A 16,343-nucleotide genomic window follows, 5' to 3' on the forward strand; every position below is an offset into this window, starting at 1 on the left:
CAATGTTCCAGAACTGTTACTAATTAGAAATTTTTTTTTCAATAAAGACATTCTAATTTCACAGAGGATAGTTTGCTTATATATTACTCCCTCTTTTAACAATAATCTTAACTCTTGCTATTTCCTATTAGTGTCCCCAATACAGAAAATCTGCCTTCGTAAACAAAATTTAGTTGCTTGAGTTCATACAGTTAAGAACAGTAACTCACCATCCCTCTACCTCTCCTCTAAAAATAACTGTGCCACAACAAGGATTATACGTTCCTTTGCAAGTAGCAGCAGATAAACAATTCAAACTCTTAAGGGGACATCAGACTTTGAATCCTTTATGACATTATAATAAGACTTGAGTGCTGTAAGAAGAATCCATACATTCCGGGGTGAGTTACCACACATTCATTTATACCTAGGATGGTAAATGACAATTCCCTGACTTACTACATCAAGCATCAGGTGAAAGGTGACACATCAACTACACACATAAAAACACAGGAGTCCTTCCCTTTAAAGGTACTTACTTTAAGACACAACCAGTGCCAGTACTCCAAAGATCACAAAAGCCTATATTTACATGTACAGCACATCTGTGACGCTGTAGTTATGGCAACCAAATTCCCAATTTGATCTAGCAATTGAACTCCTCTCTAGAGAACAGTTTTGCTCTGGCCTCAGGTATCACATCAGAATGTGATTTCACAGAGCAAAGAGTGATCTAAACAAAGCTGAAAATGCTCTGAGCGTTCCAGGATAAACCACTTCACACTAAAGCAGAGCACAACCAATACCCAGGAGAGCTGCTTCAATACACCCCACAGTCTCTACATACATATCTACTTGACTCCTGTAATGTACAGACAGACCTTTTTTCTAATGTAGGATATAGTTACAAGTACTGCTACACTTTCTATTCCTTATCAACTGTCACAGAGCCATATTCATATTTGGGGTTTTACTTTTCTGCCTTATTTGGAACTTTCTTCCAGCATTTACCTAAAACCTTTAATAGATCCCTTTGCCTTTTCTGTGCCATGGGAATATCAGAACTTGAGTCAACGGAGGTAGGACAAATAGGAACTACAGATGATGTAAGACCTGAGGGAGTATGGCTAAGCTGGTGGAGGGGTGTGAGCAGGGCTGAGGATAAGAATAAGCTAGCAGAGAAGACAATTAAGACACCACAAGAACGAGAAGGGAAGCTAAGAGCAGTGTACAGAAGACTCTGTTTGTCTACTCCACTGTTCACTTTCTTCTTTCTCCTTAGAAACTTTTGTGTTTTTTAAATAGGACACGTGACATTGCAGAGTAACAGACTACATGTCCAGGATCTTGGGTGGCCTGAAGTGGCCACTGACCACACTCTGGACAATAAACTACAAATAGGAATGGTGCTTCAAGGTATGTCACTTGGATGGAAAGAGGAATTTTCTCGCTCTTCTTCCTTTCCTCCTGCATCTAGCTTCCAGTGAAGATAAGACAGCATCTCTGTCACACTCTGCCCCTGCACATGGAAACCAAGTCCCAGTCCAAGTAGAGAAATGGGCCTGACATCTCTCACATATGCACTACCCCATCCTGGAAAACCCTCCCCAGACTTCTTTCACATGAGAGAAAAATTGGCCCCTTTGTCTATGTAATTGTTTTATGCAACCAAAACTAACTGTAATGAACAGTGGACAAACTGATAAAGACAGCAAGACACAGTTTGCCTTCTCTCTTTAGCTCTGCACAGAGCCAACAACCAACTTCTCAAGAGCTCCCCAAGCTACCTCATGCCTTTCCTGATTCTTCTCTATGTTGATCTGACATTAAACAAATCATAAGCCATTGTGAAGCAGGATAGACAGATGAAGAGACAGGGAAATATTATTTTTGCCACCTCCTCCCACTCCCACACACAAAAACCACCCATTCCATGTCTACATTCAACTGTAAGGTTTTCCAGGACACAAACTATTCATTTTTATCTAAGATGTAATAGTCATTTTTTTTTAATGTTTGTTGAACCCAATGGATTCAGGATTATATTGTAACCTGTCTCTTTTTTAAAAGTCAGTTTAAAAAATATTTAACAATATTAAAATAAGAGTGCCTTTTAGGAAAAGAACTTTTCAACTGTCACCAGATGAGAGATAAGGGGTTTCTTTCCCTCAGCTTCCTAGTTCTACACAAAATCACTGGAACTTGAGATCCATGAATCTCACAAAGTGGAAGTTTTAGCAAGGATTTATTTTTAGTATAACAGGATAAAGTTGGGAGAGGGTGGGCAAATGGGAGAAACATTTCCTGCTCCTCACACAGGAAATGGGAGTAAGATTCAAAATGGTGGCTCTTACCTGTAATCTTATGCTTTCTGAGCTGAGGGTGGTCATGTTTTTTAGACATTAGATAACGGTCTGGGTGGCTAAGATGGTGCTAAAACATGGAGATGTGATCTAGGCCTGTCCAAACCACAGGAACAAAAGGTGAGTTTTAGGACTTTCTTTTGTATGACTACCTTTTATTTTTCTGTCTACCCATTCAAGAAGCCTTGCAAGTTCTTAATATCTCAAAGGGGAAGGAGATGCAGATAAGACGCTCTTATGTCTCTCCTATCCTTGTAACTTAACATTCAAAAGGAGATGATGGGAAGGGAGCTTGCTGCTAATGTCCAAGTCTGGCCCTTTTAACATTTATTAAAAACGGGGCTAGAGGACTGGCTCAAGTGGTAGAGGGCCTGTCTAGCAAGTGTAAAGTCCAAGTTCAAACCCCAGTATCAACAACAACAACAACAAAAAAATTTATTAAAAAAAAAAAAAAAAAAAAAAGCTTGGTGCCAGTAGCTCCCACCTGTAATCCTAGCTACTTGAGAGGCTGAAATCAGGAAGATCATGGTGGAGGCCACTCTGGGAAAACAGACAGAAAGAAGTGTGGCTCAAGTGGTAGAGCACCTGTTTTTCAAATGCAGAGCCCTGTAGTTCAAACCCCAGTCCCACCAAAAATAACAATAGTAATACCAATAATATAATTTCCCTGCCTCCTCATCTGTCTATCCTGCTTCCTTGCACTATGGAAGGACTAACCACAATTAAGAGCTTCTTTATGAACACAGGCAGAGGCATTTGATTTGTTACATACTAGCCACTTCCTCATTTTGTTTGCTTGCTTGCTTGTTTTGCAATGCTGGGAATGGAACCCAGAGCCTGGGGCATGCTAAGCAAGTGCTCTAACACTGAGCTACATAACCTCAGCCCTAGATACTATCATTTCCAACTCTGCTGTGCTGAATGTTTAAAAAAAAAAAAAAATGTCAGAGAAGAAACCAAAGGTCAGAATTGAGACACAGAAATCTCTACAGTTGATGTCAAGCAGTTCATCAAGGCCGTTAGAGACAGGAAAAATGGGAGGACAAGTAAACTTGCAGATGATTGCTATGTTCTAGACATGGAACCTAAAGAATAAGGGACCTAGAAAAAGGCCCCAAGAAGATACAGGTATTCCCCCACACACCCTGAACTCCTGTACCTTCCCTATCAGTCTTTACTATACACACTGGCAACACACAAGTCCCAACAAAACCCAATCAGCATCTTTTCCAGGGCTGCCCGTAAACAGATAAAAGTTGTTGGAAGAGAAAAAACAAAACAGAAATCTGTGGCCATGAATAGCAAATGGGCACCAACCTTCTCACTGCTTCACAACCTCTCTCTCTTCAAAACTTCTAAATAGTCACCATGGAATTCCCAAATCTACCAGCTGACTGTGTCTCCTGTACAAGCCTGTAAACAAGATGAAGCACTTCTCTTTCAAAAACTTCTGCAAATACTTCCCTCTTTCCTTTGTCCTCCATTTAGCCCACTCTCCTGGATCACTTCCAACAACATTATGCACACAAACTAAAGTCTTCTAATTTTAAAGAAGCAAACCCCTCTTAGCTTCAAGACTCTGGTCACCCCCACCCTCACAGTGAGATTTCGCGATAGAATGAAGTCTTCTCTTTCGAGGTTCTTATTTTCCCGTTGTCTCTTCACCACTCTGACACTGACTGGCCCTGGTTCTGTGGGGTCCCCCAGGACTTCCATGTGACTACATCCAAAGGCTTATCTCTACCCTCAGGTTATTGAATCCCCTGCAGCACTAACAGCAAGCATCCATCTTCTGCAAGCATTTTTTTATTTCTTAGCTTACCTCTGTTTAGTTCAGTACCATGCTACAAGCAGGCATAAAGAGCCACCTACTCACTTGGTAATGCTCACTAGGTACAGCTCACAAGCTAAATGTGTGAGACAGAAGCAGGAGCACAACAGGCAGGTGAGCAGCTCGGGACAAGTCAGGGTAAGAGAGCTCCTTAACACTAGCTTCAACACCAGGTTGAGCAATCTCTTGAAGAAACCTAACTAACAAGAGGGCAAAGTTTGACTTTAGAAACCCATTCTGGTACTTTAATCCTCATTTTGATAATCCTTTTGGCAAACAATTCTCCTGAACTAAGTGGTTGCTGGGACACTGTCCCTTGCAGTGATTAGGGTTTACACAGCAATATTTTTCAAAGAACAGTACATTTAACACTCATTCTTAATAGGTATCATTAACGTAAGACTTAACCTACAAAGGAGAATACTTCATAAATAGCAATCCAGGCGAGTCAGTGTTTAAAAGCTGTTGCTGGGTTAGGGTGGGTACATAACTGTAGGAAAGTGAGGGGAAAACAGTCTAGAGAAAAGACTGAAACACAAACATCTATTATGCATGTATATGTAACTTTAATCCCATTACATAATCCATTATACATGCATGTTCACACGTGTAGATCAAACATTTCTAGTTAAAATGGAAGTTCTGTGACTCCCACCTGACACCAGGCTGCCTCCGTGAAGTCATGTGACAACGGACTGTGGGAGATAATCACTGAGACAAGCAGCCTCCCACAGCACCTCAGCCCTAACTCATTCTGCCATCATCAGAATTAGGATATTCAAAACTATAAATAAACAAACAACCTTGAATAATGCAATCTATAAAGAAAGGTTCTGAGAAGGAAATCCATCACCTCTTTTAATCTTCTAAATGAGTAAAATCCTCCTGTGGTGGGGGAAGGTATATATGACCACTGTATTTTCTTCCTGAAACTTAATGGGGACAGTTTTAAGGTGATCTGCAGTGGTTTTCCCCATTCCTCCTGCAAGAACAGTCTCTCTTATTGTGCTTAATGTGCACTTGCCTTGTGATTTTACCAATGTCTGAAAGTAAACTTTACCTTACCATACAACTGCTAACATTCCATAACTCACTTCTTTTTCTACCTTGTGGGACACATTTAACATCCACTAAAGTTACCCTTATAACTTAACTCACTAGTGAGTTATTTTTAAAACGCTGTACTCCATATCTAGTAAGATATCACATGACTTGTAACAAATTTGTATGTTCACGAATATGATTTTCTAATCCTGTATGTCTACACGAAATACAGAATGTTTACATTTGCCTTCACTTCCCAACACACAAATACAGACATTCATCCATTGTTTAACCCTCTTCATTACTAAAAAACAGCAAGTTCTCACAGCAATCAATTAACTTACATGTGGCACTGGCAAGCAGAAAGTGGGCCTGTGATTTTTTTTAACTCAAGTAGCTCAGTTTGTCATGTGAAGCACAATGAGAACAGTATTTCAGCCTCTCAGAAATGATCAGTTAAATGCCTTGTTTCTCCACTTATTCTCATTATAGCTGCCAACTCTAATTTCAAATGTGATTATTAAGAGGACAATGGCACAATTTTGATTTTTAAGTTGTGGACATATCTGGTAACAACAAAGGAGAAGCACTAATTGTAAATGGGCACAGTCAACATGGTGCAAATAAATGATGTGCACATTCCTTCTGAGCTCCTGCCAATGTTACTAGAGGTATAATTTACCAACAGTCCTGGCTTTCCAAACAAGTGATGCAGCTCTGCAAACCTGACCTTTCATTAGTGCTACCACACCAATGCTTTTGCAACTATTTCACTCCCTAAACTGATCTGGATACACTGCTGCCGTTCTTTTGCCTTCATTGGAGCTTTCAGTGATTCTCCCTCTGTGCCATCACCCATGTTCTTTACAATGCCAACATGTTCTTTCCACACCCTCCTCTACATTCTACATCATAAATCCTACTTAAAGTTTACCTCCAGAAGAACTACCCCTGATTGCCCTCCATGAAAAACATCCTATCTTTCACGCCAGTCGCTCACCCCTATAATCCTAGCTACTTGGGAGGATGAAATTGGGTTCAAGGTCAGCTCAGGAAAATAATTTGCGAAGCCCCATCTCAACCAATAGCTGAGCACAGTGGCACATACCTGTCATCCTAAGATACGCAGGAAGCTGAGATGGGGATTATCACAGTTCAGGCCGGCCCAGTCAAAAAAATTTGTGCGACACCCCCCGCCCCACTCCATCTCAATAGAAAAAAGCTGGGTCTAGGGTGTGGATCTGTCATCCCAGTTATAGTGTTAAGTGTAGAACAGGAGGATTGCCATCCAGGCCATCTTGGGCAAAGTGAAAGACCCTATCTTGAAAATAAGCAGAGCAAAGAAGGGCTGGAGGCATGGATCAAACAGTAAACCACCTGACCAGCAAAGCCCTGTGTTCAAATTCTAGTACCACCATGGTCTTTGCTTTATCAGTTATACCACACTACTTGTTCAGTGATACCTAAGGGTTTTTTCCTGTACAACTTTCTCATCTTCCAAACATATTAAGTTGCCTGACATGCTTCTTTTGTATATTCCAGCATTTCATGTAATAACCAGTAGTCAATCAAGTTTCAACTCATGTTTGAAATAATATGGAAATAAGACTCATAGTTTGCCTGGAATTTAATGAAAATAAAAACACAACCTATCAGAAGTATAGCATACAGCAAAGGCAGTGCTAAGGGAAAATTTATAGCTATGAGTGCCTACGTTAAATTTATGTGAGAAAGATCTCACATAATTGACCTAATGCTGCACCTTAACCTCACAGAAAAACAAGAACAAGCTAAACCCAAAATTAGCAGAAGAGAAATAATAAAAGGGCAAATATCTATGAAATAGAGACCAAAAAACCAATACACTCAATGGAACAAAAAGTTGGTTCTTTGAAAAAATAATTAAGATTGATTAATCCTTAGTCAATTTAACTAGAAGGAGAAGGGAAAAGATCCGAACAAGTAAAATTAGAGATGAAGAAAGGGATATCACAACAAATACCAATAAAATCCAGGGGATCATTAAAGACTACTTTAAAAATCTATATTCAAATAAACTGGAAAATCTACAAGAAATGGATAGATGTCTGGATACATTTCACCAACCAAAATTGAACCAAGAGGATATAAACCACCTAAATAGATCTACAACGAGGAATGAAATTAAAGTAGTAATAGTCTCCCAACAAAGAAAAGTCCAGAATCTAATGGATTCACTGCTGAATTCTACCAGACCTTTCAATATTCCCCAAACCATTCCGTGAAATAGAAACCAAGTGAAAACTACCGAACTCATTCTGTGAAGCCAGTATTGAACACATTCCAAAACCAAACAAGGCCATGACAAAAAGACAATTATAGGCTAATCTCTTTAATGAACACAGGTCCAAAAATTCTCAATAAAATACTGGCAAACTGAATTCAACAACACATCAGAAAGATCATACATCATGATCAAGTTGGCTTCATTCTGAGGATGCAGGGACGGTTCAACGTACACAAACTGATAAATGTAATACAGCATATAAACAGAAGAAAGGACAAAAAAAATCAAATGATCATCTCAACAGATGCAGAAAAAGTCTTTACCCTTTTGTGATAAAACCTCTGAAGAAATTAGGAATAGAAGAAATATACCTCAATATGATAAAGGCTATCTATGACAAGCCTATAGCCAACATCATACCAAATGGGGGAAAAACTGAAATCACTTCCTCTAAAGTTAGGAATGAGTCACGGGTGTCCACTCTCCCAACTCTAATTCAGTATAGTTTTGGAACTCCTAGCCAAAACAATAAAGACAGGAGGAAGAAATAAAAGAGATTCAAATAGGGAAGGAAGAAGCCAAATTATTCCTATTTGCAGATGATTTGATCTTATGCCTATGAGACACTACAAACCCCACCAAACGTTTTTGGCAAAGTAGCAGGATACAAAATCAATCTACAAAAATCAGTTGCTTTTATATACCAACAGACTGAGAAGGATTCAGGAAAATAATCCCATTTATAATAGTCTCAAAAACAAAAAACAAAACAAAACAAAAAACCCTAGTAATAAATTTAACAAAGGAAATGAAAGATCGGTACAACAAAAACTAAAAATCACTTAAGAAAGAAACTAAAGAAGACACCAAAAGACGGAAAGACCGCCCATTCTCATAGACTAACAGAATTAGTATCGTGAAAATAGTTATACTACCAAAAGCAATCTATACATTCAATTTATCTCCATCAAAATTCCAATGACATTCTTCACAGAGATAGAAAAATCAATCCTAAAGTTCATATGGAAGCCCAAAAGACTGCAAATAGCCAACGCAATACTGAGCAAAAAGAGCAACACTGGAGATATAGCAATACCTGACTATACTACAAAGCTTTAGCCAAAAAAGCAGCATGGTACTGCCACAAAAACAGATAGGAAGACCACCAAACAGAAAACTGACATAAATTTATGCAGCTACAGTCATCTGATTTTTGACAAAGGAGCCCAAAACATACGTTGGAGAAAAGGCAGCCTCTGCAACAAAAGGTGCTGGGAAAAGTAGATTATCTGCATGTGGAAGAATGAAACTGAATCCCTTTCACCCTATACTCATATCATTCAAAGTCGATCAAAGACCTTAATGTAAGGCCTCAAATGTTAAAACTACCATAGGAAAGAATAGAGGAAACACTGGAACATACAGGCATAGGAACTCCAACAGCTCACAATTAAGGGAAAAGGCTGACAAATAGTTACTGAAAAAAAACTGGAAAGCTTCTGCACAGTAATGGTAACAGTCACCAGACTAGAGACAGTCCACAAAATGGGAGAAAATCTTTGCCCACTATACAACTGATAAGAGATTAACAACCAACAGGGAGCTCAAAACAAAATAACCTCCCAAAGGATCAATGGCCCAATGAAGAAATGAGTAAATGAACTGAACAGAAATTTTTCAAAGGAAAAAGCACAAATGGCCAAAAACATGTATGAAGAAATGCTGAACATCTCTGGCCATAAATAAATATAAATCAAAACCACATAAGATTTCACCTCATGGGTTGGAGTCACAGCTCAAGTAGTAGAGCTCCTGCCTAGCAAGCATGAGACCCTAAATTCAAACCCTAGTATCCCTCGCCCCTCCCCCAAAAAAGATTTCACCTCACTCCTGTAAGAGTGGCTATATCAAGAACACAAACAACGAATGCTGGTGAGGATGTGGAGAAAAGGAACCCTCATACATTGTTGGTAGGAATGTAAATTAGTAAACCACTATGGAGAGCAAAATGGAGGTGCTTCAAAAAACTAAAAACCCTCTTGGCGCCAGTGGCTCATGCCTATAATCTCAGGAGGTAGAGATCAGGAAGACCACAGTTCGAAGCCAGCCCTGGGCAAATAGTTCATGAGACCTTATTTCCAAAATACCCAATACAAAAAAGGGCTGTGAAGAAACTTGAGTAGTATAGCACCTGCCTAGCAAGTGTGAGGCCCTGAGTTCAAACCCCAGTACTGCCAAAAAAACAAATGGAACTAAAAACAAACTATCATACCATCTAGCAATACTACTCCTAGGCATATATCCAAAGGAATGTAAGTCAGGATACAATAAAGACACCTGCACACCCACGTTTATCACAACACTAGTCACAACAGCCAAGCTATGGAACAGCCAAGATGCCCTACAACTGCTTGAATGGTTTAAGAAAATGTGGTGTATATGCACAATGGAATACTGTTCAGCCATAAACAATGAAATTATGCTGTTTGCAGGTAAATGGATGGCGCTAGATATAGTCATGTTAAGTGAAATAAGCCAGATTCAGAAAAAGGCCACATTTTTTCCCAAAAGACAACATATACACAAACACACTTTCATATATACACAGAGCACATTTGCAATAGTGAAAATATTTGAGGGGACTAGGAAGAGAAAAAGAGAATGACAAACACTGAATAATATTGAAATATATTGTATCTGTGCAGGAAGAAAGCATAACAAAAGTACTGAAAGGTGTTGAATAATAGGGGATGGAAAGGATAAGGTAGAATAACAGAGGGGGTTAAACTGATTAAAGTACAATGTATTCCCTGTTAAAATACCACCAGAGAAACCTCTTTGATCAATGAACGTAACTTAAATAATGAAGAAGAGGAGAAGTAGAATGGTCCTGTCAGTGGGATGGTATTAGTGGGAGGACGAAGGTAAATGCAGAGGGTAAAGGAGGGTGGATGTGGTCGGTGTACTTTATATATCTGCATGACAATGCAACACTGAAACCTGTCCAAATCATTTTAAGTAGGGGGACAGGGATGAGAGAGAATAGTTGTAAGCCTACATGAAAAATGTCAAAATGAAACCTCATGAACAACTAATATAAGCTAATAAAAATGCTTTTTAAAACGTGACTCAGTTTGATCTCTACCAAACCTGTTTTAGAATGACACGGAATAATCTATAAACATAGAAAGGGCACACATACCCAACCTCAATTTTGATGGCATTTCACTGATAGTGAACTGTCAGTCACAGACATCATTTCTTAAGGCGCTTGTAGCAAACTGACCACTCTGCCTCCCAGGTGTGCAACTGACATAACCCAGTAAATCAGCCCGAGTCCCTGCTTTGAAAGCCCCCATTCTCCACGTATGCCTCTTTCCCAATCCCTCTGATTCTTCGCCTTAATTACAATCCTTCTCTTGGCAACTTACAACTGGCCTGTGATTCTTTTTCCCTCCAACCTTACAGCTTCTACCTTAGCTACCACATAAATAGGAAATAGAGGTTGCTTAATAGTTGCTTTGTGTATAGGATATAGAAGCAACAAAGGTGTTATTCATGAATCATATTCAGCATTTTACTAAGACTGACTTTTTTCAGAAACCTAAGTTCAAAGATGAGTTTATCTGTATCATGACAATAGTTCAGGTCTTACCAATCTAGCACTTACTAATTAGTAAACAAGGTCTTTAGATTACTGATATATTACTCAAAAGACTCCAACTCTACCAATTAATATAAAGTCTGAGTAAAATATCTACTTCTCTAACAAATAACCCAGACATCAAGTTTAGAAACACAGTCTGAGCCATCTTTAATATCTAAAGGAAGTTCTCAGTCTTTTAAAGAAGTCAGCAGCCAAAAAATCTCATTAACTAAAGTTATCATACTGTGACTTAATTACAAAGGGCTTCAGAATTCATAGTGGAGCAATTTTAGAAGAAACTTTAAACTATGTAACAATCTTTTTATTGATATAAAATAACTACATGTTTATGGGGTACAATTTTGACAATTTAATATATTATAAAATGTGTATCAACTCAGGTAATTAGCAATTCCTTCTCCTTAAACATTCAGTTCTTTATAAAATACATAATCAATTCTTGTGAAAGTAAGTAACAATCTCTCTTACAGTTTTTAAATGCACTGATTTAGGGTATAGTACAGCAATAAACACTATTAACATTTTCCTATATATTTTTGTAGCATAAATGAAAGATACAATAGAAAATTATTTCTAAACCTGCAAATTGATAAAAGAGAATTTTCACTGCTGTTACAAAGGGTGCTTCTGAAAATATGAGGGGCAGAGAATACTTCCTCACCTTAGCACCCCACCTGTCAATTATGTTAATGTATGAAGCAAGGACAGAATGGATACAAACAGCCCCATACAGCTGTGCAGCACATAACCTGTGCAACATGGCGGCCATGATGCTTCACTTACCATCCTTGTCCCTGGCAAACACACCCTTCCAATCCCACATACTATCTTGCTAAATTGCCTTTGCTCCCAGTATTTCTATGGATAAAAAGAAACTGAACTCACTTTAAATAAGATTTTAATAATGGAGGGGTTAATCTGACTGAAGCATGACATATACATGTGTGAAATACCAAGGCAAAACCCCCTTGAACAATCAATATAAACCTTAAAAAAATGAAGGGCAGGAAGGTAAGGCAGCTCCCACCCCAGTGTAGGAGAGGGAAGGGTAGACCAGAGAGGGTAAAGGAGGGCAAATATGGTGGATACATTTTGTATTGTACATGAAAACAGAACAATGAAACCTGCTGAAATTGTTCTAAGCAGGGGTGATGAGGGGGTGAAGAAGTATGGGCGGTGGGACTGAATCTAATTCAGATACAATGTAAGCCCATATACAAATGTCACATGTATTCCCCCTGTACAATGAATATATGCAAATAAAAATAAGTAAGACTTTAAGAAAAATGTAATTATAATTTGTATATTGCTTCAAAAACACAAATTTTATTCCAAGTAAGAATTTAGCTCAATCTTAGGGCAAGATTATATGTAATGACATAAAATACACATTACAGCTACTTGTACACATATTAATGGTTCAAAACTCATCAAGTTTCTAATAGATTTCCAATAAAATTCATAAAAACATTTATATCACTAAAATTGCTTAAAGTTGGGTGGGACTAGAGTAAGCTGCCACTGATAAGTCACATAGCAATTCAAAGGCTCTACAAATGTTACAAGCCTTATCAAGGAAAAATATGCTTCACTTTGAATAACCAAAGTGAAGGTGTAGGGACTGAGGTCATAACTGAAGTGGTAGAGCACCTGCCTAAGTTCAAACCCTAATACCACTAAAAAATAAAAAGTAAAAGTAAAGGTCTTCTACCTGGGGGGAGGGGGGAAGGGAGAGGGGAAAAGAAAGGGAGGGAGGGAGAAAGAAAAGAAAGAAAAATATGTGAACCAGTAGTATCAACCATAAGCATGGGACCACAAGACTGGCTCTTACTAAAACAATCTCAGAACCATTCCTAAGGCAACGTCCCCAAGGGAAACAAACAAGGCAGGCACAGAAAATGTCACCAGGTGCAACGTGAAGGAATAACCTATATATAGCACTGGTTGATCATCAGTCTGAAATACCATTCCTTCATCCCATTAAAGTCCTGAGTTGCAAGCAGTTGACATCCAGCCAAAGAAAAAATTAACTTATGTCATCTTTTAAAATAATTACACGTACAGTCCAATGTGCTTGTGAAATGGTCTGAACTGCAAGTCCTCTTTCTCTTTCCGTAAGTCAGAACAAGCTGTTACTGGGCTGGCTGAGCACGATTGGTAGGACACCACCATAGCCTCCTTGTCTGCTCTGGGCTTGAGGTCTACTACAGACTTAGTGTGCGCAACAAGCAGTGCACTAAGATGACAGTAAAGCCACTAATCAGTGTCCTCTAAGAATCATAAACTCCAAATCACATTCATGACAGCATCATTTGTAACAGGAAGAATTAAAAACTCACCATTTGTAATTATTGACTACATTGTGGAAATCAAATAACTGATCACTAAATAGGTATTAAAAGATATCAAGAGTAAACTGCAAAGAATTTTCAATGTTTTGAAGCAATGTGCATCTATACAAATATTCTTTAACAATATAAACAAGTTATTGACTTACAAAGCATGCTCTTAAGCATGTGGAAGACAATGAGTATATAAAGTGTAGAGAGGAAAACACTACAGTATTAAAGGATGATAATCTGGAATGAAGATTTCAGGTGATTTTCCTCTGACTTTTATCTTTGAAAAGTTATATAGTTCATTGCTATTATTTCTTACATTAAAATTAATACTTCAATAACCCAATGCTTAAATACTATTTGTCTATACCTTCCAAGTTTAGAAATATGTTAGTCAGAAGCTCCAAGGGACAAAATGATAATCCTGTGTTTAGAGAAGAGTATTAATATTCAATTCTCCATTCTTCTGGGAAACAGAATTCCTAGAATTACAGCAACTGGTTCACAGGGCTTTCTAGTCAGACTTCAAGGAGATACAAACATCCTTCCAATACAAGTTTCCTTATCTATAAAATGCATGTAATTATTCTACCTACCTCAAAGGAGAAAAGTGACATTAAATGACTGAATATACACCAAGCATTTAAAATGATCCCTAGAATCAGAAGAACTGTAAAAGCATTAGCTATGTTGTTATCATTTTATTACTATTATCATTACTATTAGAACTATTGCTACAATTACCACCACCAATGCTGTTCTCATTACTGAGAACAGCAAATAGCCAATAGAGTGCTCCTCCCCCATGGAACCATTTCCCAAAGAGAAAAATGCTTTCCAGCCTGACCTTGGAGAAGCAGAAGGGCAAAGAAGCATGAGACCTGAACTCTTTCCCTACCTTACAGCCCCCAAGGCTCATGGAGTACCCAGGCTGACCTTGGACTACAATGAAAACCACCTCTCCCTTTCTAACTCTGACTTCTTCCAAGAACTGGTCACATTTTTAAAACAGATTTGTAACATGACCTTAATTCTCTCAGAATCACTTATCCAGAATACAGTTAAATATTTTTATAGAGAATTAGGTGGCTGAAATGGGGAATCTGTATCCTTTAATAGTAAAAATGCTTAGCAAGGTAAAATAAAAAGTTAAAAATCTTTAAACCAAATAAAGTTACTTGTTAATAATACACAATTAGGAGGGCAAACTAGCTAGTGAAACTCATTAACTAACCTGAACATAGGTAGTGAGGTTTTAATAGTCATGGTTTTAATTTGGGGCACAACTAGTTAAGATTACAGGTATGTGTCTGCCTATCAGGTTGTATCCTACAGAATCCAACAAGAGGACACAAATGGCATAAACATTAGGGACACAAGGTCATAAATGAACAGGCGATAGGCTGAGGTGTCAGGGAGGAAGAGATTAACTGCCCTAGAGAGCAGGAGGCTGATCTATACACACATTCAGAAATGAAGAGGCCATGTGGTCCTGAGAGACACAGAGTCAAAGATAGCTCCTGACTTCCCCTTTCCAGCCCCCTGTGGTCTTAATCAATGTTTCTTGCCTGTTTTCCAGTATTTTTATGAAGTTAGTCCTTTTTTGCCTAAGCCATCTTGTGGCCAATTTTATTGACTATGAACAAATGTGCCCTGAAACAGCTGAGGTGTTCATTTAGCAAACTTCATGTCACCATTATGTCTTTTATTCACATCCTTAAAGAGACTGAAACAGTACTTACAACACAAAAACACAAGGCATTTCTTAAACATTTATGTACAACAACCCAAAGCACTGAAGTACATGAGTAGAAGAATTCTGCAAAAGAACTTCAAGCTTCAAGGAACACTCCAGAATCTCTATACAATACCTGCTTCTTGGAAGAAACATGGATTCCTTAATGAACACGGAGCCAGAGAGAAGGATATACCAGCAGGTACCAATATCGTCAGGACTGAAAAGAAAAGGTAACAAAATCAGATGGTTGTCTACAGCAGGAGAAATCAACACACACATCTCAGTGCCCACAGTCCTTTTTCTGCTTTTGGAAATGGTACTGAGGCTTGAACCCAGGGCCTCACACATTCTAGGCAGGCCCTTTACCACTTGTACCATACTTTTAATCCTTTTGTTATTTTTCTCTAACTTTGCCTGGGCTAGCAGGGTTTTTTGGAGGATGATACTGGGGTTTGAACTCAGAGCCTTGCACACAAAAAATATTATTCATTATTCAACTACTGGAATCATTCTTAAAACTTATTTTTATGCCTGAAATAAATTAAAGGTATTAAGTGTTCCTTAGGCCGATCAGCAACTACCACTCCAAGTTTTATCTTCCAGTTTAATTTTTTGAACTGGAAATACTTTCGCTTGGCTTCATGACACAAATAACCTTGGGTTGAGGATGCAGCTCAAGTGGCAGCACCCACCTAGCAAGTGCAAGGCCATAGGTTCAAACCCTAGTATTGCAAAAAAAAAAACTATCAGAAATGAAAGAAATAACACAAAGATCTACCAGCAGACCTTAGGCTTCCTAATCCTTTCTTCTCTACAGGTTCCCAAATTTCTCCACCACAGCTGAGCATTCTTTCAGCACTCGTTTCTGGATTTGTGCACATATGCTTATTTCCTCCTAATCTTTTTTCACAGAGACAACAACACACGCACACCATCTCAGACATGGTCTTGGATCCACAGCTGAAAGGCATTCCACTCCATTGCATGGATGTTCTCTTGGCTTGGCTTAAGAAACCCCTGACTGACCATCATTTCAGTTGTTTTCAATCATATGCAATTATGCAAAACCAAGACAAACAGCAGAGTGATCACGAACATACAGTAGTAAGCGGAAGA

General features: G+C 38.5%; 1 protein-coding gene across 8 annotated transcripts in view; it reads right to left on the bottom strand.

The window, feature by feature from the left end:
* Rapgef2 (Rap guanine nucleotide exchange factor 2) overlaps positions 1 to 16,343 on the bottom strand; it is a 241,802-nt gene that overhangs the window by 137,196 nt on the left and 88,263 nt on the right. For 7 of the 8 annotated variants that reach the window (XM_074041722.1, XM_074041715.1, XM_074041716.1 and 4 more), the window contains exon 4: positions 15,361 to 15,444. The exons of the other annotated variant lie outside the window; for it this stretch is intronic. In XM_074041722.1, coding sequence (XP_073897823.1) covers positions 15,361 to 15,444 — 84 coding nt within the window. The remainder of the gene's footprint in view (positions 1 to 15,360; positions 15,445 to 16,343) is intronic. 8 annotated transcript variants of the gene reach the window in all.

Source organism: Castor canadensis, chromosome 9 (genome assembly GCF_047511655.1).
Source record: "Castor canadensis chromosome 9, mCasCan1.hap1v2, whole genome shotgun sequence".
Classification (NCBI taxonomy): domain Eukaryota; kingdom Metazoa; phylum Chordata; class Mammalia; order Rodentia; family Castoridae; genus Castor; species Castor canadensis.